The 24,248-nt window shown below is 43.3% G+C and overlaps 1 protein-coding gene across 3 annotated transcripts in view; it reads left to right on the top strand.

The window, feature by feature from the left end:
* Nucleotides 1–23,994, top strand: part of mtm1 (myotubularin 1) — a 24,539-nt gene extending 545 nt beyond the window's left edge. The window contains exons 2-16 of one of the 3 annotated variants that reach the window (XM_079491585.1): nucleotides 4,171–4,249; nucleotides 5,104–5,176; nucleotides 5,321–5,415; nucleotides 6,110–6,220; nucleotides 6,417–6,518; nucleotides 7,831–7,914; nucleotides 9,153–9,308; nucleotides 10,708–10,893; nucleotides 11,876–12,058; nucleotides 12,632–12,787; nucleotides 13,086–13,133; nucleotides 13,277–13,369; nucleotides 14,318–14,431; nucleotides 15,846–16,022; nucleotides 19,875–23,994. In XM_079491585.1, the coding sequence (XP_079347711.1) occupies nucleotides 4,193–4,249; nucleotides 5,104–5,176; nucleotides 5,321–5,415; nucleotides 6,110–6,220; nucleotides 6,417–6,518; nucleotides 7,831–7,914; nucleotides 9,153–9,308; nucleotides 10,708–10,893; nucleotides 11,876–12,058; nucleotides 12,632–12,787; nucleotides 13,086–13,133; nucleotides 13,277–13,369; nucleotides 14,318–14,431; nucleotides 15,846–16,022; nucleotides 19,875–20,066 (1,827 nt within the window). In that variant the 5' untranslated portion in view covers nucleotides 4,171–4,192 and the 3' untranslated portion in view covers nucleotides 20,067–23,994. Of the gene's footprint in view, nucleotides 1–4,170; nucleotides 4,250–5,103; nucleotides 5,177–5,320; nucleotides 5,416–6,109; nucleotides 6,221–6,416; nucleotides 6,519–7,830; nucleotides 7,915–9,152; nucleotides 9,309–10,707; nucleotides 10,894–11,875; nucleotides 12,059–12,631; nucleotides 12,788–13,085; nucleotides 13,134–13,276; nucleotides 13,370–14,317; nucleotides 14,432–15,845; nucleotides 16,023–16,549; nucleotides 16,864–19,871 lie in introns of those variants that run through there. The other 2 variants (XM_079491584.1, XM_079491586.1) reach the window with 2 other exon arrangements.
* Nucleotides 23,995–24,248: the final 254 nt, after the last annotated feature.

Genomic DNA, 24,248 nt, shown 5'->3' with positions numbered 1-24,248 from the left:
CGTCATAGCTCATGGCGTCCCTTTGGATGGACTAATGCTTATTTTCCCTGAACCAGAATTAATTCCATGGTGTCGCTTTTGAAGTTGTGACATGTCAGTGGTGGAAGAGATACTCAGATATATGTACTTGAGTAAAAGTACACAGTGCAGGATACATTATTAATACATACTCTGTTACAACTTTACGTAAACGTCATGCATGAAAATTGTGCTAAAGCCAAAGTATCAATACCGCTCTGTGTTACAAGTAAACGTACTGCATTCAAAATGAAAAACTGTTGGGACTAAAAATAGACTATACTTACTGTACCAGAGGTAAAAGTACTCATTATGCAGACAGTGGTTAGTGGTTAGTAATGCATTAATGTGTTCATCATCACTTGAAATGAATGTTGTACATTTGTAATTACTAATTGTTTATAGTTCAGTAATGGGTCTCTCCAGCTCTTTAATAACCAGAACGTACAGTTTGAGTTAGGTTGCAACATTTCAGCCAATCAGAAGAGACTAGAGCCATACTACCCATTTGTCAGCTTCATGTCATATAGTGTTCAGTTCCAATTTCGTCTGCTCATTTCTTTGTGTCAGTGCTTGCTCAGTAACGGGAGTCTCCATGTACCTCCAGCTCTTTCATTAAACAGAAGATGCATTTTCAGGTCCGGGATACCAATTGTGTATCCAATAGACATCACACACACACACACACACACACACACACACACCGCACAGCGCACAGATTACACAAGTGAAATCAAAAGTGATGTCACAAAGACATGAGCACACAAAATAACCGAAGCTGGAACACTGGCCTATACAATTGAAGCTGATAAATGGGTACTCTCTCCTGATTAGCTGAAATTGGCAATCCACCAAATTTCTGCTAAAATGTCTGCTATAGGAGTCTAGAATCTCATTACTAAAGAGATGGGGATTCTATAGTGATTCTGAAAACTATCAGCATATAGTGCAGCTTTACCATTTTAACAAAAAACACATCACTTACCCTGCCTTTTCAATTGATTGAATTGAATAACTTATCAATTATTTTTGTTGTATTATGGATTAGTTCCATTAACTGTCTGTTGCTCTCTGATATCAACATTATATAGTATTCCTTATGTATATGAAACATATCGAGGCTATATGCGCAGCATGCATAGTGGCAAAGTGAGTTTAACGTAATTTAATGCAATCAGATAGGACTTTTCTGTTTGGATGTATGGGCTGTCAATCAGACAGGACCTTTCTGTTTGGATGTATGGGCTGTCAATCAGACAGGACCTTTCTGTTTGGATGTATGGGCTGTCAATCAGACAGGACCTTTCTGTTTGGATGTATGGGCTGTCAATCAGACAGGACCTTTCTGTTTGGATGTATGGCCTGTCAATCAGACAGGACCTTTCTGTTTGGATGTATGGGCTGTCAATCAGACAGGACCTTTCTGTTTGGATGTATGGGCTGTCAATCAGACAGGACTTTTCTGTTTGGATGTATGGGCTGTCAATCAGATAGGACTTTTCTGTTTGGATGTATGTGCTGTCAATCAGACAGGACCTTTCTGTTTGGATGTATGGGCTGTCAATCAGACAGGACCTTTCTGTTTGGATGTATGGGCTGTCAATCAGATAGGACTTTTCTGTTTGGACTTTGGATGTATGGGCTGTCAATCAGACAGGACTTTTCTGTTTGGATGTATGGGCTGTCAATCAGATATGACTTTTCTGTCTGGAATTTGGATGTATGGGCAGTCAATCAGATAGGACTTTACTGTTTGGATGTATGGGCTGTCAATCAGATAGGACTTTTTGTTTGGATGTATGGCCTGTCAAGGCAAGAAAGTCGTTTTGTTTTTGCCACTCCGTAGACGTTCCCACATACCGTCCGGGTATGAGGATGATGTCATGTGCATACCCACTATACATATTAAGGTGCTTGATAGAAGCATCAGACGCGTGGTAAAAATAGCAGTGGAACAGGGCAGTAAAAATAGCATCAGATGTAATGACAGATATCAAGGTGCATAGTTTATCAATGAAATATGAGGGCACTCGAAACTCAAAAGCGCCAGGCAGCCACAGAGGATTGAGTCAGTGGTGGAAAGTAACTAAGTACTGTACTTAAGTGCAATTTTGAGGTACTTCAACCTTACTAGAGTATATCCAACATTCAATGCTTTTAGTTCTACTCCACTACATCTCAGTGGCCTTGTGGTTAGAGTGTCCGCCCGGAGACTGGGAGGTCGGGGTTCAATCCCCGGCCGGGTCATACCAAAGACTGTAAAAATGGGACCCAGGGCCTCCCTGCTTGACACTCAGCATCAAGGGTTGGATTGGGGGTAAGTCCCTGCGACATACTAGCGTGACAGCGTCATGTCCAGGGGGTGTACTTGTACATCAAGCTGCCTCACGCTACAGAAACAGGAGATAGGCTCCTGCCCTATGGGCCTCAAGGCTACTTACTTACATCTAAGAGGCCAATATTGGGGGGGGGGGGGGGGGGGTTATTGATTTATTGACTATGTATTTTTGAGGGGCGCCAGCCCCTCCTATACACAGGTTTAATGTTTGTCTTTAGTTCAATGTTTGTTTTGTAAACGCATTGACAATGAATAGAAGGGAAAATCTACGTCATAATGTGTCATTTACGTCATATTGTCTCTTTATTGTTAATGGCGTTTAATGTTTGTGTTGGCACCGTTTGTTTTACATCACCTAATCAACATGAGTTAGACTTTAATATATTAGCGCCTCTCACTTCACACGGGTGTGATTTTTACATTGTATTTATCCAAAGCATGTCCCGGACCAGTCACACACACGGTACACATGTATTGTATTCTGATGACAGTTACAGTCTCTCTCAATGTCATGCTGCTCTGTGTCTGCACTTGCGTCCCACCATTTGATTGCTGGGAAGTGGGAATGTTAGTAAAGGCATGCAGCATTGCTGGCATTTTAGCACCAGATATACCGCTATTGAAGATAGGCACACATTGACGCCAAAATCAAATATACCAGTATGCCAGCATCTCTGAACAGGGTTTATTGCATACACAATACAGCTGCAGCCCTAACACCCTTATACCTTGGATTGGATTTTTAACAGTAATAATTCTCCGCAAAAAACTTCAACAATGGCTGTCTGTCTATTGACACTAGCATATACTGTATGTTCACTCATCCAATCAACTGTATTGGCCCACCAGGAACCATTTGATATTCACACCAGCTGATCAGTAGCACGCACGCACGCATGCACGCACGCACGCACGCACGCACGCACGCACGCACGCACGCACGCACGCACTACAATGAAACATTGATGTGTGATTGTGAGTTCACCTCAGACTCACGTGCTGCACGGGTGCTGTTTAATTTGTTTTTGGCATTGAACATTTGGAACAGTCATGTGAATGAAAACTGTATCTACAAGCGTTTGAAGCTTGTAGATCAGCTATATACAGCAAATGGCTGATCTACAGGCTTCAAACGCATCACAAAGTGAACACTGATGTTCTAGACGAGTAGCGGTTCATAGCCAGGATATAAGCAGGTGTGTATTTAGTGCTCGGGTGGCGCAGTGCTAAAGTAGCACAATACGAACACAAATACAATACACAATTGTGACCCGTGTTTACCCGGCTGGGGGAACCTGGACGGGGAGGGTGATATTTGTCACTGCATGTACTCCTACTGGGGGGAGGGAGGGGGGAGGGGGGGGCAACTAGCGGGGAGTGTTGGGCGGGATGAGTAGGACGAAAGCTCTATGGGCTCCATTTTTGTCACCGCTAAACCCCTTATCCCTAAACTTCTTTGCCTTTTTGTACTATTTTGAAAAACATTTTTGAATAGTTCAACTAGCCAATCTACATTGACACGTTGTTGTGACTCGTGAGCTTGTAGACTGGCCATTTTAACTATTCAAAAATGTTTTGCAAAATAGTAAAAAAAGGCAAAGAAGTTTAGGGATAAGGGGTTTAGCGGTGACGAAAATGGAGCCCCATGTCCGCCCGTAGGGGCTCCTCACCGGCAGGTGAGTCAGTAGTGACAACAACACACAGAAATGACATAAATTGGGGAGAAAAGGGGGTTAAAAAACCCCAAATCACCATTATTTAAACTTTTGCCTGGATTGCAGTTAATGAACAAATCGGTTGTGTTATATCTGTAGGAGCAGCTCCAGTGGTTGAGTGATGGCCTCCCCAATCTCCATCTACAACTCCACTCTAACAGACACCAACAGCTCCAATGTAAGTGCACGCACGCACGCACAGAGTAATCCCCAATCCCCATACAACTCCAGTGTAAGTTGGGTCTGTGCTTAGCAAGACCTAGCCGGAAGTACGGGAATTTGGCAGAAGTACCGCCCAAGGAAATTACGGTGATGCTTTACAAGTTCGAAAGTTGCTCCTCTGTCAAATTTGTGCTCACTCTTAAAAAAAATAAAAGTCCGAACCAACAGCATCTCAGAATGAATTCCACTGGCCCATTATTAGGGTTCTGGTCCATCATTTTGACAGAGAAACGACAACTGCATTGGCACCTGTTCTTGTATAAAGCCATGCTTGGAGATTGTCCTAAATACATCTCATCATTTCTGAAATGGGACTCTGAACCCTACCACACCAGATCAAGTCATTTCCCCAAATTCAAGGTACCAAAAGTTAATTATGAACTTGGTACAACTCCACTCTAACTGCTTTTGGCTTCTGTGGCCCTAATACATGGAATGACCTGCAAACTACATTAGAATTGACCACATTGGTACCCCTGAGTCGTTTTAAAACCTTGGTGAGCATACAGATCCCCACAATATGTAATTGTTTTTAGATGGTTTTGAAATTTGTCTTAGCTTTTATTTGTAACCTATGTAATTCACATGTATACCTTTTTATTGATCTTCTGATGTATTGTGATGTTTTCTTTTTTTATATATGATATTGTATTACTCGACGACACTGAAAATGAGTTTAATTACTCAGTGTAATTTAGAAAATAAATAAAACTTGAATAAATGTTGGTCCCTTGAAGCCCTCTATTGTGTCGTAGAGTATAATTTTGTGTGTGTGCATGTGCGTGCGTGTGTGTTTGTGTGCGTGCGCAGACATCCAGAGAGTCTTTGAAGATGGAGCCGTTAGCAGACGTAGCTCTGCTGCCAGGAGAGGAGAGAGTCATAGGTGAGTGTGAAGTCATCCATTGAATATGATTATTATAAGAAATATTCGAAATAATCGATAATTTAATTAATACAACATAATCTATTCATGCAAGAAGAAGATCTACAAGCTTGCGTGTGACATTGTTTTTCGTTCCCCCTGTAGATAAAGACATCATCTACATGTGCCCATTCAGTGGAGCGCTCAAAGGAAAAGTATTCATCACCAACTACAGACTTTACTTCAAGAGTTCAGACGCAGTAAGACGCACGGACGCACGCACCCACACACACACACACACACACAAGGGGAAAGTAATGTGGCCGCGGCACTCGGTCTAAATGGGTTCATCACAGATCTTCTAATCACCAATCAATCACAGCCTCGTTCCCAGCTTTACTCATCATCTGCGGAGAGAAAAGCCAGCTCACAACCTAAGGCAGAGAGTCTAGAAAGGCGGGGCTTCCGGCGTATGAACTTGAAGTTGTCTTTTGCGTGTCAGGCTGGCACACTGTTTTGAAATAAAAAATATGCCAAGAGACGGTGACGCCCTGTGAGTTTGCGACATAACGAAGAATACAAAGCTACAGTCTACCATTGACTTTACCAGGCTCTTATTAATTTTCAATGGAAGCCAGTGACATTGAAGATGCAAAGCAACAGAGGCTACCATTCATTGTTTTTCACTATGTAATAGTATACACAATGTGTGAATGGGTTTGTTTTGTAATGGTATAATGGTATATCTCGGTCGGGTGGAAACCACCATGTCCAAAACTGTTACTTTTCAGGATTCAAATTCAAAAACGGCGAAAGCAGCAGATCCACAAGCTCAAAACGTGTCGTTTTGCAACACGATTCGAGCTTTTGGAACTGCTACTTTTGATGCTTTTGTGTGACAGTAGTAGACAGTAGTGTGATGGGTCGACGTGATTTCTTGGCGGTTTTCCACAGGACGTCGCGGTGACGCTGGACGTACCGCTGGGCGCCATCTGTCGCGTGGAGAAGATGGGCGGAGCTTCCAGTAGAGGAGAGAACGCGTACGGCCTGGACATCACCTGCAAGGTGTGTGTGTGTGTTGGTGATGTTTCTGACGAGACATTTCCATGTAGTTTTAGTGTCACAGGGCCCTATCTTATCCCTTATTCCTAAACGTATTTTCTTTTTTTCTTTTTACTATTTTGAAAAACATTTTTACTAAATTGCCGTGGATCAACTAAAGTAGTTTCAGTTTTTATAGTTATCATGTTTTCATCATCAGGACATGAGGAACCTGAGGTTTGCGTTGAAGCAGGAAGGACACAGCAGGAGAGACATCTTTGACATCCTCTTCAAATACGCCTTCCCTGTCTCACATGGCCTGGTGAGTGTATGTAGTGTACGAGTGTGCTTTTATCCCACGGTTTCTCTAATGTAATCCTGGGCGCTACACTTCCTCTGCCAACATCTGAAAATGTGTTGTGCCCCAGAAGAGGAATTTTATGTAAAAAAAATAAATAAGCAGATGTACAAGCTCCTATACGTGCTCACAGCGCGTCACTTTGTTCCGTGCTGCGAGCTGGTGTCTGTGAGTTTGTAGATCTGCTGTTTTTGAATAGCAGATTGTGATGCTGTATTCATTTTTATTTTCTGGCGACCCCCCCTGTAATCTCATCCCAATGACCCCTGGGGGTCCCCGAGCCCCACTTTGAGAACCAAATGGTTCTGGATTGACTATTTTTTTAACAAGATCTGGTTATGATCACATCACAGGTTTGCAGGTGACATAAAAAAATAGCAGTGGAACGAGGCGGTAAAAATAGCATCAGATGTAATAACAGATATGTGCGTACAGACGGTGCATAGTTCAATCCATCAAATGAGACAGTTATAAAGTAGCAGAGACATGGCCAAAGCATTCCCGGGGGGGGGGGCAAAAATGTTGAGAACGCTGATATAATAACCCATGGATTTGGGTGTACAGCTGGGGGTCTTCAACGTTTTTCAGGCTAAGGACCCCTTTAGCCGAGAGACGGATGAAGCAGGGACCCCACCACTAGTTATTGTATAACATTTTGTTGCAGATTAAACTTGTTCTCAGATTTCATAGATGGGTTCCTAGACTCGTTTGACAGCACTATTATCAGTGTTGATTCAAGTTTTTTTGTTTGTTTCCATTTTCTATTTCCTTGGATTCATTCAACTTCAGACATTTATCCACTTAAAACCCTTGATTTACTTTAGCTGTTGAAAAATAGCAGATCTACAAGCTCGTAGCGTGGCACTCGGTGCCGCACTATGAGCTTGTATGTCTGCTATTTTTGAAAAATCATGAAAATGTGGCCCAAATGTTTGAATATATTCTTTCAGAGTGAACGTTTTTAACTCAAATCTTTGCTTCTGGGGGAGGTCCCTGGAACTACATATTTTCAGATGGGGGTCGGCTGCCAATTACATATATTTTTTGGGGTCCTTGACATGAAAATGTTTGAGAACCACTGACATAGAAACATAGGATTTTCAGAAAACTGTCAGGATTTAAAAGGCATTTGTAGAATCGTTCTCAGGTCTAAATTGTTTAATGTAACTCTGAGGACCCCCTAGAGGTCCCGGACCCCCTGTTAAAGACCCCTGGGGTAGGAAGGGGGGGGTAAAACTAAACGTTGTGTCTGAACCTTGTATCCATGTGTCTGTAGAATCTGTTTGCATATATGAGCCAGGAGAAATATGAAGAGAATGGATGGAGTGTCTACAAACCCATGGAGGAGTACAGAAGACAGGTGAGAATCCACGCCACTCACAGAGCTCTGTTCCACTATTTCCCCAACAGTGGGACCCAAGTTTTGGGTCGTGGTGGCCTGGTGGGCCCATCTTTATGGTCCATGGGTAAATATATGCCCTGTGCTTTTTCATTCCTACATTTTGTTTTTAATTATTATTTCAAAAGATTTCCTTTTTTAAATGCCCAAAAATTCACAATGTTCATTAATTAACAAAAATAAAAATGTATAAATGCCCAGAAGAACTTCATAAATTAATTAAAAAAAAAAGAAAATCAAAGAAATTCCATTAATTATGAAAGAAACGTTTTTTAGTTAAAAAGTTAAATCACAATATTCTGATAGTATACTCATGCTATAGAGTTTGTTCAGTAGCAGGAGTCTCCTAACCTGACTCCGCCAGATGGGGCAGCAGAGAGTACACTGGGTTCCCCCCTCCTGCTCCCATCTGGGAACTCTCAGGCAGACTTGATGCCCGGCCGCAAAACGGCCTGGCCAATCAGCAGCAGCTATCCCGCCTCTAGCTGCTGCTGATTGGCCAGGCCGTTTTGTGGCCGGGCATCAAGTCTGCCTGAAAGTTCCCAGATGGGAGCAGGAGGGGGGACTCTCTGCTGCCCCATCTGGCGGAGTCAGGTTAGGAGTCTCCCCCATCTCTCCAGCTCTTTAATAAACAGAACATTCGTTTTCAGGTGTGTGGCCACTTCGGCCAATCAGGAGACGGTACCCATTTCTCAGCTTAAAGTTTGGTGTAGCAGTGCCTGCATATTTCTTTGTGTCATCACTCCCAATTTCACTTGTTCATCCTGTATCCAGTTCTCTCTCCTGATTAGATGCAATTGGTGTCCTGACTTTGTGTGTGCGTGTGTACCCCATAGCGATGATTTGATTGGCTGAGCACCCCATAGCGATGATTTGATTGGCTGAGCAATGCACATATTGAGGATAAAAAATGAGGACAGAGAAGTCCGGATTGGACCTGAGCATAAAAAGTGAGGCCAATTGTGAATGATGTATGATGATAAGCGCATGAAGAGACGGGGACACCCCCTGTTAATGAACAAAAACTCTATAGCAATGATTACGATCAGACAATAGAGATATTTAACACTTATTTTATGAACCGCATTGGATCCAATGGAACACGTCTTCTTTTTTTTCCATTTCATGACAAGTGACGCTTTTGGGCTAGACATGGTTTCCCCCCCCCAAAGCAACGCCATTCCCATTGTCTCCTGCAGGGCTTACCCAACGACAAGTGGAGGATGACCTTCATTAACGACGAGCATAAGTACGAGCTGTGTGACACCTATCCCAGAATCCTGATAGTCCCCTTCAAAGCCAACGAGGAGGACCTGAAGAGAGTGGCCACCTTCAGGTCACGATGTCGCATCCCCGTGAGTCACTGACCCGCTCAATCGCTGCTTCTCAAACTGGCTTGATTTCGTCAAAAATAAAGTTCCCCGACGAACACTAAATGTGCACCCTATGGTCAGAAAAATAATGAAGTCTGTGTGATTGACTAGGGTTTGACTGGATTGCTGAATTCCTACAATGCCCATAATGCTTTAGTGCACTTCCCCCTCCTTGTGGAGAGGGGGGAGGCTATGCATGGAGGTGTGACTTTGGAGTCCAGGAAGGAAGTGAGACCACATGTTTTTGGTCATGAACTTACATGACTAAAATATATTTTAAAAAAACAGACCCGTCTGAAGTGAGTGGTACTGTACTGTACTGTACTGTACTGTACTGTACTGTACTGTACTGTACTGTACTGTACTGTACTGTACTGTACTGTACTGTACTGTACTGTACTGTACTGTACTGTACTGTACTGACGTGAAGTCATTACAGTACAGCGTGAGTATTTTCATTTAAGTAAACAAACAAGAGAGAGAGAAAATTAACCAAAACGAGAGCAAAAGAAAGAAAACAAGCGAGAGGACAGAAAAGAGAGAAAACAATAGTGCAAGACAAGTTAACACACGTTTGTTTTATAGGAATAATGTCACTTCATTATGTCAGCACTACAGCGGAGCGGACAGACGGTGAAATCTCTACCAAAGTCCTGACGTCACTCGCTCATCCCCTGGGCTGGGTCCAGACTGTATTTTTTACAGTCTATGGCTGGGTAGCAAAAGTTACATTTTTAAATAGTCTCATATAAGAATTGTTGTCCAAAAATAAACTGTCTCAGCGATATTGTCAGGGAGGTGTCTCTGTATCGTTACAACAGTCAGTCAGTCATCTTTGATATAGTCTGTTTCTAGCGAAAATGTTAATAATTCGGCGGCTGTAATATTAGTAAAAACTACACTAAAATGTTATGGAGGGACTAGTGGAGAAGAGATCTAGTAGAACTGAATCCAAGTACGAGCAGCCAAATACAAGTGACTCATACTTGCCCTTATGAAGATCAGTTCTGGTCTGAACATGTTGGAGTGCTCGGATCCTTCCTGTTGATTTGATTTATACTTAGTTGGGTGCATTTTGCATCCCAAAACGCAGTTTATAGTTAAGGGACGCAATAAAACAACGACTTATATTTTAACCATATAAAATTAAATGGGAGTTAAATGCTGCAATTTGTAAAAATGGCAAAATATGACTCCTAACGTAGTGGAAGTGGGACTCATAAAATGTCCCTGGGACTCATCTAAAAGACCATCCCTGCATCCCGGGCTCATTACATTGAAAACCTATTTACATCACTGTACAAGCGCACGATGCGTTGTGAGCAAAATGCATATAAACTGGCATCAATAAGTATAGTGATCCAAAGCTGTGTGTGTGCAGGTGTTGTCGTGGATCCACAGAGAGAACCAGGCGGTGATCGCGCGGTGCAGCCAGCCGCTGGTCGGCATGTCCGGCAAGCGCAACAAGGACGACGAGCGCTACCTGGACCTGGTGCGAGAGGCCAATAGCACCGCCAAGCTGACCATCTACGACGCACGGCCCAACGTCAACGCCGTGGCCAACAAGGTGACACACCTACACCATTTAACCCATTTTGGGTGGGAACCCCTTTTTGGTGTTTTAAGCATTATGTTATGCTATTGAAAAATAGCTAAAGCATAACTGGTATTCCTTATATCTCGCTTGTTTCTTTTGCGCGAGAGAGAGGGGCAGAGAGTGAGAGAGAGAGACCGAGAGAGTGCATGCGATTTGCGAATTGATATAATTTTACACAGCCACGAGTCGCGTACGTTCACGTATCAACTCGGCTCATTATGTTTTAGCGTGCACAAGAGAGAGAGAGGGGGGAGAGAGGAGAGAGACTGGACGGAATTAACTTCTAAATTCGCGTAAATAAGAATGACGGCCATCTCTATCAATTTATTTATAAAATCTTATTTATAAAGCAGTTTTAAGGATGCACGTTATTATTATACATTCTGGAAACAGCCAGCCAATTGGAGACTGTCTGGACTCTAGCAGCGCCAATCATTTCAGTGTGAGCCCAAATCATGCGCCAGTGCCGCTATTCCAAAGGTCCCTCAGGTACGTTTTTAAACTATTTTCAGCAATGCGATAATATAAATTAGGAAGATTGACGTCCCGTAATCCAGGACGTGAGTGCGCAGCAAACCGGCTCCGGGACGGACGAGCAAGGCTGCCAAATAATTTTTTAGCGATCGCGTTTTATATCATTAAAAAGGACCTAAAGACGTGTGGACACGTCCTGGGGCATCATAAGTATTAAGAAGTAGCACAAAAAAAAATTGTCCCATGCAAACGTCTAATTTCTCTTTTGGGTCTTGAGCTAAAACGTTTGGGAACCACTGATTTAACTAGCCCCACATTGAGAACCAATGGGGTGGAGAGGAGAGGAGGAGGAGAACGGGTGGAGGAGAAAAATATTTCACACACAGCAAATTTAGGATGTGGGCCCAAACATTATTTCAGTGGTTGAGATTTGGCGTTTGTGCTTCAATCCATATCATGTCGTCGTCCCCCCCCCCAGGCTACAGGAGGAGGCTACGAGGGAGACGAGTATCAGAGCACAGAGCTGGTATTCCTGGACATCCACAACATTCACGTGATGAGGGAGTCTCTGAAGAAACTCAAGGACATTGTCTATCCCAACGTGGAAGAGTCCCATTGGCTGTCCAGTCTGGAGTCTACACACTGGCTGGAACACATCAAGGTATATAGCTCAACGTGTGTGTGTGTGTGTGTGTGTGTGTGTGTGTGTGTGTGTGTGTGTGTGTGTGTGTGTGTGCGTGTGTGCGTGTGTGCGTGTGTGCGTGCGTGCGTGCGTGCGTGCGTGCGTGCGTGATTTATTGTTACGTCTTCAGAAGTATAACTTATCCACTTTGTTAAGCTGGTGTTGTCAACAGCATTAGAGCATTATATTACATATCGTTGCTGTCGGACTACCTCTTATCTCCGAATTTTAACTTCTTGTGTTTGTTTGTTTGTTTTTTTTCGTAAATTGACGCCCTACTTGATCATACTACGGCGTCACACAAAAAATATCAAAAGTATCAGATCCTTCGCGCAGCGTTTCGACTTGAGCTTGCAGATCTGCTACTTTTGAATTGGAATCCTGAGAAGTAAACGCAAACCGTTTTGGACATAATGATGTTTCCACCCAACAAATATATACAATATACGGTAGTGTATGGATGTATTTTCTATAGTTGTGTGTTGTCAGAGCATTACACAGCATTAAACATATTATTAAACATATTATTATTATTATATATTTGTTTCATAGCTGGTGTTGTCAGGAGCCATCCAGGTAGCGGATAAGATCTCCTCTGGTAACTCGGTCATCGTCCACTGCAGCGACGGCTGGGATCGAACCGCCCAGCTCACGTCTCTGGCCATGCTGATGCTGGACAGCCACTACCGCACTCTACGGGGCTTCCAGGTCAGTGGGTCCTACACACTACAGCCAAGTGGTTCTCAACATTCTCAGTCTGTGACAAGCACTTGGAATTGTAGGAGTTTGAGGCATTACATTTTGTCACACACAAGAATTGCAAAAGAAATTGGCTATTTCTTATATTATTTGACAATTTGGTAGTTTGGTAATTTTTGTAGTAAAAAAGGTCCCGTATTAACCACCCTATTTTAGGCATTATGAGGGTATTGTTCTTAACATTGTGTGTGGGTGTTATTGTTTCTAAACAGTGTAAATTAGATTTCTACGCTGTGTGTTTTTCTAGGTGCTGATTGAGAAGGAATGGATCAGCTTTGGACACAAGTTCACCTCTGTAAGAAACATTTATATTCATATAATACTAATTATAAAGAGCTGATGATAATAATGATTAATTAACAATGCTGTTCATTGTGTGTGTGCGTGCGTGTGTGTGTGTGTGTGTGTGTGTGTGTGTGTGTGTGTGCATGTGCTCAGAGGATAGGTCATGGTGATAAGAACCATGCAGACCAGGAGAGGTCTCCCATCTTCGTTCAGTTCATCGACTGCGTCTGGCAGATGAGCAGACAGGTAGGAGAAGAGTACATATATCTGTGTCTGGCAGATGAGCAGACAGGTAGGAGAAGAGTACATATATCTGTGTCTGGCAAATGAGCAGACGGGTAGGAGAAGAGTACATATATCTGTGTCTGGCAGATGAGCAGACAGGTAGGAGAAGAGTACATATATCTGTGTCTGGCAGATGAGCAGACAGGTAGGAGAAGAGTACATATATCTGTGTCTGGCAGATGAGCAGACAGGTAGGAGAAGAGTTCATATATCTGTGTCTGGCAGATGAGCAGACAGGTAGGAGAAGAGTACATATATCTGTGTCTGGCAGATGAGCAGACGGGTAGGAGAAGAAGAGTACATATATCTGTGTCTGGCAGATGAGCAGACAGGTAGGAGAAGAGTACATATATCTGTGTCTGGCAGATGAGCAGACAGGTAGGAGAAGAGTACATATATCTGTGTCTGGCAGATGAGCAGACAGGTAGGAGAAGAGTACATATATCGGTGCTGTTGGGGCAGAAACCTTTTATCTCCATATTTTAACTTTTCATGTTTGTTTTTTTTACTTTTCCTTTGTAAATTATTGCCCGGGGACCACCAGTGGTCCTTGAGGGGGATCCAGGTGGTCCCCCAGCTAAATTATGGAGAGTTGGTAACCACATGGACCCTTATAGATCTTTAACTCTTGAGAGTGTAAAATGAAACCAAATGGTTAATTTGGGGTTTCATTTTATGCTAAACAACAACATTTTACGTTAAACTCGAAACTGTCAAACAATTGTGACCAGATTTGACTGAGAGCCTGCCATCGCGCAAATTCCAGCTTTTCACCAGAGGTGAAAAGCTGGAATTTCCAATGAATTGCAGCGGCGAATGAGGTGTCTACCTTTCTATGTCAATGGTTTAAAAGAATGTCCTCATTTTCTTAACGTCTTCTCTGTGTGTTCTTGCTTTGTTGTCGTGCAGTTCCCTACAGCGTTTGAGTTCAATGAGCGCCTCCTAGTGACCATTCTGGACCACCTTTACAGCTGTCGCTTTGGCACCTTCCTCTACAACTGTGAGAGTGTACGAGAACAACAGGTACTGTCTCACACACACACACACACACACACACACACACACACACACACTCTTATTATTTTTATACACTATTATAGTTTGTTAAAAATCTTTTTATTTTGTTTTCACTTTATAATGGAAGTTTTCAATGTTATAATGAAGAGAGTTCAGAGATCGGGAAGAATGCCACCGCATGTCAGGAATCAATCTATGGGTATCATTTATTTCAGACGTAAATGGACAAATGAATGGTGCATACACACACACACACACACACACACACACACACACACACACACACATTCATACACCGATGGTGGAGGAAACCATGCAAGGCACCAACCTGCACATCGGGAGCAATTAGGGGTTCAGTCAGTGTCTTGCTCAAGGACACTTTGACACTAACTCTGGGGGGAGCCTGAACTGGGAACCTAGTTCACACTAGTTCCCATCCGGCCGCTCTACTGGCCACTCTACCCATTGATCTACTGCCGCCCCCACGTCATCACAAGTAGAGTCTCAGCCAAGCCCCCCCCCCCCCCCCCCCCCCCAATACAAATGTCACAAACATCTTTATATTGTCTCAGATGTACATACAAAAACAGATGGTCAATCCTTCCATGGGCTTGTTTTCCTAACTCCACATGTACAGTCAACATTTTGTAAATAGGTTGCCGTGTGAATCAGCTGTTGTGAGGGGTTTGTTTGTCAGGGAAGAACAGATGATGATCTCTCTCGACTCCCTGCAGAGTAGCAAGCTACCCAACATGTCAAGAGATTGACAAGTATATTCAATTAATCAACACCACAATGACTCTTATATGAATTTCCGCCACCACCACTTTGTTTTCAATTTCATTGCACACACAAATCCAAAGCCCTTTTTAGTCCTGCATAAAAAATGCTTCTCTCCGATTCACCCAGTGTTGATTTTGACAGCAAATTTTGATTTTAGTTTTAGTCATAGTCTCTTGAATAGTTTTAATTTAGTTTTAGTCACATTTTACTCACCTGGAATGTTTTAGTGTTAGTCTAGTTTTAGTTGACTAAATCTACAGTTTATTTAGTCGACTAAAATGTATTTTGGCGGGCCTTGATGCCTGATTTTACACTTGCTGAAAATAGCCGATCTACAAGCTCACAACGTGTCGCGCTGCGATGCGTTGTGAGCTTGTAGATCGGCTATGTTCAGCATAAAAGTGTAAAATGACTTATACTGGATCTCGTGTCGACTAGTCCCTTCCTAACATTTTAGTCTCGTTTTTATTTGTTGACGAAATTGTCTATATTTAGTCTTAGTTTTAGTCATCATAGCTTAGTTTTCATTTAGTTTCCATTTAGTTTTTGAAAAAAAGTAGTCGACGAACATTTTTCGTCATAGTATTAGTCGACGAAATTAACACTGGATTCTCCTGCTCTCTCTCTCTCTCTGTAGGAGGTGAGATCAAAGACGGTCTCGTTGTGGTCTCTGGTGAACAGCACCAGCGAGAGCTTCCTGAATCCCTTCTACACGCCGGAGTCTGGCCGCGTCCTCTACCCTGTGGCCAGCATGCGCCACCTAGAGCTCTGGGTGCATTACTACATCCGCTGGAACCCACGCATACGCCAACAGGTTGGTGTGTGTGTGTGTGTGTGTGTGTGTGAGACTGTGTTTATTTATTTGTTTATTTAGACAGGACAGAGCATATTAACCCATTTTGGGCGGGAACCCCTTTTGGTGTTAGCATTATGCTATGCTTTAGCTATTGAAAAATAGCAGATCTACAGTAGGTCTGCTATTTTTGAAAATCGAAGAACGACTGACATAGAAACAGCTTTTTCAGAAAACTGTCAGGATGTAGAAGACATTTTTAGAATCTGATCTCAGGTCAAAATGGGTTAATGAACAGTACAGTAAATGTAGCGTAAATACACCGGATTTAGCAGAGATGCTATTTTCCATCCGTAGTCCCTAGGGCATTGAACACTAAACAAAACATTGCAAGACATGAGAGCAGTGGCGTATGCAGGAATTCATTATTACCTTGGCCTGGGCATATCTGCCTGGGCACACATTTTTTTAATTAATTAATTAAATTAATAGTCATTTTTTTAATTAATTAATATGCATTTTTGCCTTCAATTTCCTAAAAATGTCAGGTGTCAGAACTATTATTTACTGGACAATACAACGATCCAACCAGCATAATACAACTGCACAACATACCAACCAATACAACTGGACAACACACCAACCAAATGAACCAATACGACTGGACAACAGACCAACCAACCAAGGAACCAATGTCACCAACCAAGGAACCAATGTCTCTCACTGTGTGGTATACCTAAAAACACTAGTTATTTCAGCTGCTGTTACCTTATCTGTGTTGGAATCTTGTTTTGGTTCCATACGATGATCAACACACAGTGAAGGCAGCCTCCTTTTGAGCAGCAGCAAAAGTTTGTTGAGTCTTGCACTGGCTTCACTCACAAATAAATACTTTCCCTTTTCTTTGCCATGGCCTTAAGGCTCATACATAGTCTGGATTTACGGTGGTTAAGTGACCGCCGAACTACAACATGACGTCACGAGCCACGGTGAAGAGCAAACCACCGCCACCGTCCCAGCCCTTCTCTCTGTTTTTACTCACCACCGCTCAACGTTATTTCAGCTCCGGTGGTCACCTCACCACCGGAGCGGTGCTCACCTCACCACCGAAAATCCAGACTATGAATGAGCCTTTAGTTTCTCCTCCATGTTTCTCCACGATTTTCGCTAACTTGTGCTGTGTTTGTTCAATGTGTTGTTTTGTTATTGGTGGGCGTTCACTAAACTAGCGTGCCCGGCTGTTTGATTGAAGCCAAATGAGCCAATCCTATCTGCCTACACACACACACACGGCCCGCCTCGCCTCGCAAGTGCGCTCCGGTGCGGTATTTCCGAACGTGCCCACAGTGTCTTGACAGTCTCCGCTCCGCTGCTCACACAGCCAGTTGATAAAACACAATACACCCCACCCACTATTCTTCGGCTAGGCCGAGTTCAGAAATACCTGGGCCCAGGCTCAGGTAGGACCAGGTGTGCATACACCCCTGCATGAGAGGACTGCATACACCTGGTGCATACGCCCCTGCATGAGAGGACAGCACACACCTGGTCCTACCTGGGCCCAGGCCCAGGTAGGACCAGGTGTGCATACGCCCCTGCATGAGAGGACAGCATACAAAAACATAATGCATTTCAGTAAAAGGAGAAAATAAGAAAAGATTCAAACTATTTTTGTAGATCTGCTATTTTTGAATAGCACAACATATAAATGGATAAAGTTGTTAACACTTTCCCTCCCTAACACGAGTTACACAAGTGAATTGATTGTATTGTATTGTTCTATGCTCAAAAGAAACATCAACATAGACATCCCAATTAAAACCTGGCTTAAAATACTGGATTCTGTGATAGAACCAATTTTCCTCTATGGTTGTGAGATCTGGGGACCATTAGCAAACCATTACCTTGTAAAATGGGATAAACACCAAACCGAGACCCTACACACAGAATTCTGCAAATCCATTCTCCGTACCCAGCGAAAAACACCAAATAATGCATGCAGGGCACTGAGACTCAAATGTGTTACTGTCTGTTACCCATTAAATCAGCGAGTCTGCTGCCACGTTTTAGCGGCGTTCCGCTGTTATCTGCCCCCTCAATGTCGTAACTGTTAGTTGGCTCTGGGACTGGTTGAAACCACTGCGATCATGGCTAATGGCTGGGAAGGTGCGTCACAGTGCGTGGCAGGCGAAATGGCCAATGCGAACTGTCTAATCGAAATACTTAGGCACAAACCAACTATTGTCGAAGAACAATATTGATGTAACTAAGAGATTTGCTGAGTGAGCTATATTTTATATACCGAGATTTAGAAGGAATAAGCAAAAGCGTGATGCGGCAATTCCTCCTCCAGTCCGCTGTGTCTCCTGCATGAGTAGGCGAGAGTCGAGATGACACTTTGTGGAGTGGGCGGTGGCTTCCAGGCGTGCGTGCGTGCGTGCGTGCGTGCGTGCGTGCTTGCTTGCTTGCGTGCGTGCGTGCGTGCGTGCGTGCGTGCGTGCGTGCGTGCGTGCGTGCGTGCGTGCGAGCCAATGGAGAGGGGAGGCAGTGTTGCCAGGTCCGCGAATTATAAGCCAGTTGGAGTGCGTGTAAGTAGTGTGTTGAAAGGTGTTTTTGTGGGCTTTTGAAATTTGCGGACTTGGCAACACTCAGCAGAAAGACTAGCGGTGTCCGTCTACCGGTCGCAAGTTTCCAGGGTAAACACTAACCAGCACCTTCTACGAAGCTGCTGGTAAAAAGAGAGCACTTAAGTTCTACAACCACCTAAAAGAAAGTGACCTAGATGCGCTCCATAACAAGGCACTCACACACACACACAGCGAAACTCTAGAGAGATGCCCCCTTAGCCAGCTGGCCCTGGAACTCCGGGCACAAACAGAGAGAGCCATGAGATAGAAACCCCATTGGACTAAACCAAATTATAAAACAGCAAAAGGAAAACTACCTGACACATTGGAAAGAAGCAACACAAAAGCAGAGTAAACTAGAATGCTATCTGGCCCTAAACAGAGAATACGCAGTGGCAGAATACCTGAGCACCGTGACCGACCCAAAACAAAGAAAAATCTTAACTAGGTACAGACTCAGTGAGCACAGTCTTGCGATCGAGAAAGGCTGTCATAGGCAGACCTGTATCCCGAGAGAAGACAGACTATGCACCCACTGCACACAAAATGAAGACCGAGCTACACTTCCTAACCATCTGTCCATTGTACCAAGACATCAGGGACACATACTTCCCACAGATTACAACCACACACCGAGATTTTGAAAACATGACCAATGACAAAAAACTCCCATATCTGCTGGGCGAAGTACAACAATGTGCAAACACAGCAGCAAGATTTGTGAGTTGCTGTGATAGGAGAAGGATATCAAACGGAACACAACCACCCTAAAGACTAATCATTGTGTATATTCCCGCACTATACCTGCATCCAGTGATCTTGGTACATAGAAATTGATCTATTGAAGATTCTGATTTTCAAATGTACATACTTTTTGTTTTGATTGTATTGCTGTATTGTTGTATTGTGCTTTCTGCTTTGGCAATGTAAACGTATGTTTTCTCATGCCAATAAAGCCCTTTGAATTAAAATGATTGTGATGCTGTATCCCTTCAATGTCACGCACAGCCACGCAAAAAAAATGACTTTTGTCATTTTGTTCTACTGGATCTCTTGTCCACATTTTTATTTGTATATTTAGTCATCGTGTTTTTATTTTTTGTCATCATACCTTAGTTTAGTCGACGAAATGAACACTTTTTGATGTAATACCTTGATTCTACCATGCTTTCTGTGTGTGTGTGTGTGTGTGTGTGCGTGTGCGTGTGTGTGTGTGTGTGTGTGTGCACGTGCGTGTGTGCAGCAGCAGAGTCCGGTGGAGCAGCGCTACAAGGAGCTTTTGGCCCTGCGGGACGAGTACCTGAAGAAGCTGCAGGAGCTCCAGCTGTCGGACTCCACCCCGTCGTCTCGCCTGTCCAACAGCTCCTTGCCCAACGCACCCTCGCCCGCCACGTCAGCACCCTCGCAGCAGTACACGCACCTGCAGACCCCCTTCTGAACGCACGCCTTTCTGTTTACGCTTCTCACACACACTCACACACACGTTTTCTCACTGACACACACGCGCATATACTGACGGGGAAAGAAGAAAAAAAACGTGCGCTTTTGTACATAGTAATAGTTGTGGATAACAAGGAATAGTAATAATGTTTGATAACGATATAGGTTAGCTTGTTGAACACCAGCTATAATGGTCATTTTTATTATGCAATATGTCACAGTACAGCCTTTGCCACATGAATCTTTCTACAGACACAAGTCTTCATCCACAAAGCTGTTGTTTATTTTCTTCCCTAGGAGGGGAAAGTGAAGGGGAAGCGTTTGGGTTTTGTTGCCTCAGCAAGGCAGGCCGCGCCAACAACGCTGGCTGCGCGAGCGATGCTCTGGCGAATGGCCGGTGGCCGCACGCGTCGAGCGTGCCGTCCGAGTTGGTGAGCAGTGCCAGACAAAATCGATTATCTCGTGACGCAAAAAAACGAGCGCTCCCTCCCTCCGCCTCAGCCAATCAGATGCCGAGAACTCACTTTTCCTCCTCCTAACGAAAGAATAAATGATATCGCATCTAAGAAAGGCCTTAATGAAGACATCCCATCTTCTGCTCTCAGCTCTAATCCTTCGCATCTGAGATAACCTGCAGGATTCAGGAGCTGCTCGCCGCATATAAACCTCACGCTAGCCTACAAGCCCCACTTCTGACCCTCCTGAAGCATAGCTGCTGTACCCGTTGCACACACAGGGAGAGTTCAGAGCAGTGGTTCTCAAACATTGTCATGCCAAGGACCCCCAAAATAATACATATATTTGGCCACGACCCCCCCCCCCCCCCCCCCCCCAGCACTATCTGAAAATATTTTAGTCCAGGGACTCCCACAAGAGAAAATTGGTGTTAACCCATTTAGACCTGAGGACGAATCGGACAAATGTCTTCTAAATCCTGACACTTTACAGAAAAACCCATGTTTTTATGTCGGTCGTTCTCAAACATTTTCATGTCAAGGACCCCCAGAATTATATGCAATTGTAATTATAAGTAAGCGGCCCAGTCTATCCGTGGCCTGTGATACATTATTTAAATCGTTCGGTTCTCAAAACAAACTACAAACGTTTCTCTGTCCCTACGTGTACCAGTGTGTCCACACCAAGATTCATCAACTGGTTCTCACACTTGGAACGCAAAATGCTGATGGCGCGCATATAATGTAATTGCTCACATCTCTGTTAAACAGAAGTGAATCACTCACGTGAGAGAGATCTGGTGCGTTTGGCTACGCTGTTTCATGCTGGGTGGAGCTGGTCTCCACAGCACAGAACAGCGGGGTGGAACTATTTGCTGACAACTCTCCTGTCTTTAAGTGGGGCAAAAAAAGGGCAACATTACGAGGCTGGGGAGGCTATGGGGACATTGAACGAGGGTGAGAAACGTATCATCTCTAAAGAGTTTGGCCACTAGACAACTTAAGCTAGTTCGCTGCCAACTCTGCTGTCCCACCAATGAAATTCGGTGTCTCTACGCCAAGACTGAAATGAACGCCAGTCATAATGTTTAGCTCTGAAAAAGATTTGTCGTGCAGGTATTTGTACTAAATCTGGAATGGTTAATTGTAGTGTGGGCTTGCTCTCATCTAACTCATTCTGCCAGTTCAGCTATCCTATTCCTTACTCCTTGGCACGCGATACAGACCTGTCGCATACAGCGGCGTAGAAAAGCATTTCAAATCGTACAGCCTTTAGGCTGGGGTCCTGAAAATGTTCGTGTGTTGCTCAGTGAAGTGACGTTATTATAAGATAATAAAAAAAATCTTTGGTGTATTCAACCAACCTAAATGCCTGAAACCATTGCTAAATGTCTGAACAAACTAATACCAAACTAATTGCACCATTTCTTTGTTGCTCTTGGCCAGTTGTATAATTTGCTGATTTACAGATTCAGCTATGGCTGAAATTCGCGTGACTTAAAAAAAAAGAAGAAAGAAAATAAATCCTGCTGTGATCGATGCTGCACTCCCGTTCCACCCCAAAGTGGTTTGAAACATTAATAACCCGTATGAAAGGGACGAGTTTCTGTCAATGGGCTACGTCTGTCATGAAAGTGCTCCTCGCGCTTGTTTGTCCCCTTTCTCCACCCAACATGTCAGCCATTAGATTCTTTCTGGCTCTGTCGTTTTCAGATAAGGTCAGGTCCAGTTTTGTGCCTTGGTTCATCTGAGAAGATCCTCCACCTTCTCAGATGGACATTTTTGTATCCAAAACGTCAGTCCTCGGTCCGTGTTTGTAATGGTTCCACTGGTGTCCACGACATAGTGACATACACAACAAGTCAACCTGTGTCTGATGTGATTCGAAGGTTCTTGTCATGTGTACTGTTAGTGATGTGGAACCATGTTGTGGCATTGGAACAGTGGCAGGCATTAAAAAAAGGGATGGAAACCTAGGCTTCAGTCCGATTACAGGGTAATTTATTCTTTGCTGAGTGGTTGTGTGTCGCCAAACACGGCACACAACCAAGTGGAACTCAAGCTTTTTAGGATTTATTGAGACGTAACCAAATCAAATTCAGCCTTTTTGAGTGTTGGATTGTAACAGAATGGTACCCACTTTCACGCCATCCTTCCAATGGGTATGTACAGACACTTTGGCACGGCACACATTTCCAAGTCAACTTTATTTTATATACCCTTAATCACAGTTGCAGTCCCCAGGGACTTTACACAAAAAAAAGACAAACTAAAATAGATCTGTGAGCCAATTAAATGCTTACTGCATACATGGTGCACAAACCTGGGTGTTCCCAGGAGACCCACTTTCCGCGTGCCTTCCAGGAATGGGTGCCGTTCTGCCAGACCGTTAAGCGTAATGTTGTTGTGACTTTCACGAGGAAGGGCTAGCGGGAAGACATCAGTGGGAAACGTTCCCCCAACAGGGCTTGACGAGGCAAAGTTAGCGCAGTTCAAAAGCAATAGCAGTCAATTTGAAACTTGAAATGTACCGTAATTGACAAATCATCTCTTTTTGGTATGAAGATATTTTAGGGAAAATGTGTTTCCGGTTTGTAGCAGTTTGGAAATCAGGCGGGGTTTCTATCAACTATTCCACAAATCGTCTCTGTCGGGTGGAAATCTCCAATGTCCAAAACTGTTTTTAGGATTCTAATTCAAAAGTAGCAGGTTGACAAGTCGCTTGTGGATCTGCTACCTTTGATGCTTTAGTCAAGTATGTATGATCAAGTAGAGCGTTAATTTTACGAAATCATTTTTGAAGTTTCTGCCCGACAAAATCCTACTGTAACTCCCTCTATTGTTTAGTTTCCCCGTTCACAAATATTACTCTGATCATTTTAAACTCCCCCCTGAATGCACCACTGAAAATCAACATCACATCTTATACATGGCCCTTTTATTTTCAATATCAGTAGTCAACTGAAAGTCAGGAAATGTAAACTGACATTGTTTAAAAAACACTTTCCGTTGGCCGAGTGGTTGTGCTTTTTTCTTTTCCTTCAGGGGAAAATAACAGACAAAAATCTATTTTATTTTTGACTTTGTACAAGTACCATAATGATGTAATTACCTCAAGCAAAGCCTATTTTACTGTCTAAAGTGCTATTGTTGTAAAATATAATTATTTTATTTAGTGTACAATTTGACAGTTTTATAAAAATGAAAGGTTTTGAGATTAACACAAAAAAACATGTTTGTTTTTTGGTTTGAGTTGATATGCTATCTTTTGGTTCAAGTGGAGTTATAACTTGTGTTGCCTTATAAGGGCATTTCTTTGGGGAGAACACATCGTCGCTGTCTGGTGGAAACCCTGCATGTCCAAAACCATTACGATTCAGGAAACGGGAGGAAAAAAAGAACCATTTGTGTTCCAATGGATCCAATGTAGTTATGATGTAGTCACAATCTCTAGTAATATAGTAATTGGCCACCAACCACCATCTGTAAAATATGTTGTTGTTGTCCCCCCCCCCCCCCCCCCCCCCTGATTTATTTATTTACGAAACCACATTCACGTTCAAAATGTTTGAAATATTAGCTATTGTATAGCAGCTCCACAAGCTCGCAACGCGTTGTACTGTAGGTCGGCTATTTTCACTACTTTCGCGCAACACTCCTGTACTTCAAAGTAGGCCATTAATTACGTTGAAATGTGGAGATTACTAGGTTTCTGCCCAACAGCG

This window comes from Electrona antarctica (genome assembly GCF_951216825.1).
Source record: "Electrona antarctica genome assembly, chromosome: 21".
NCBI classification, from domain to species: domain Eukaryota; kingdom Metazoa; phylum Chordata; class Actinopteri; order Myctophiformes; family Myctophidae; genus Electrona; species Electrona antarctica.
This window is presented reverse-complemented; position numbering and strand designations above follow the sequence as displayed.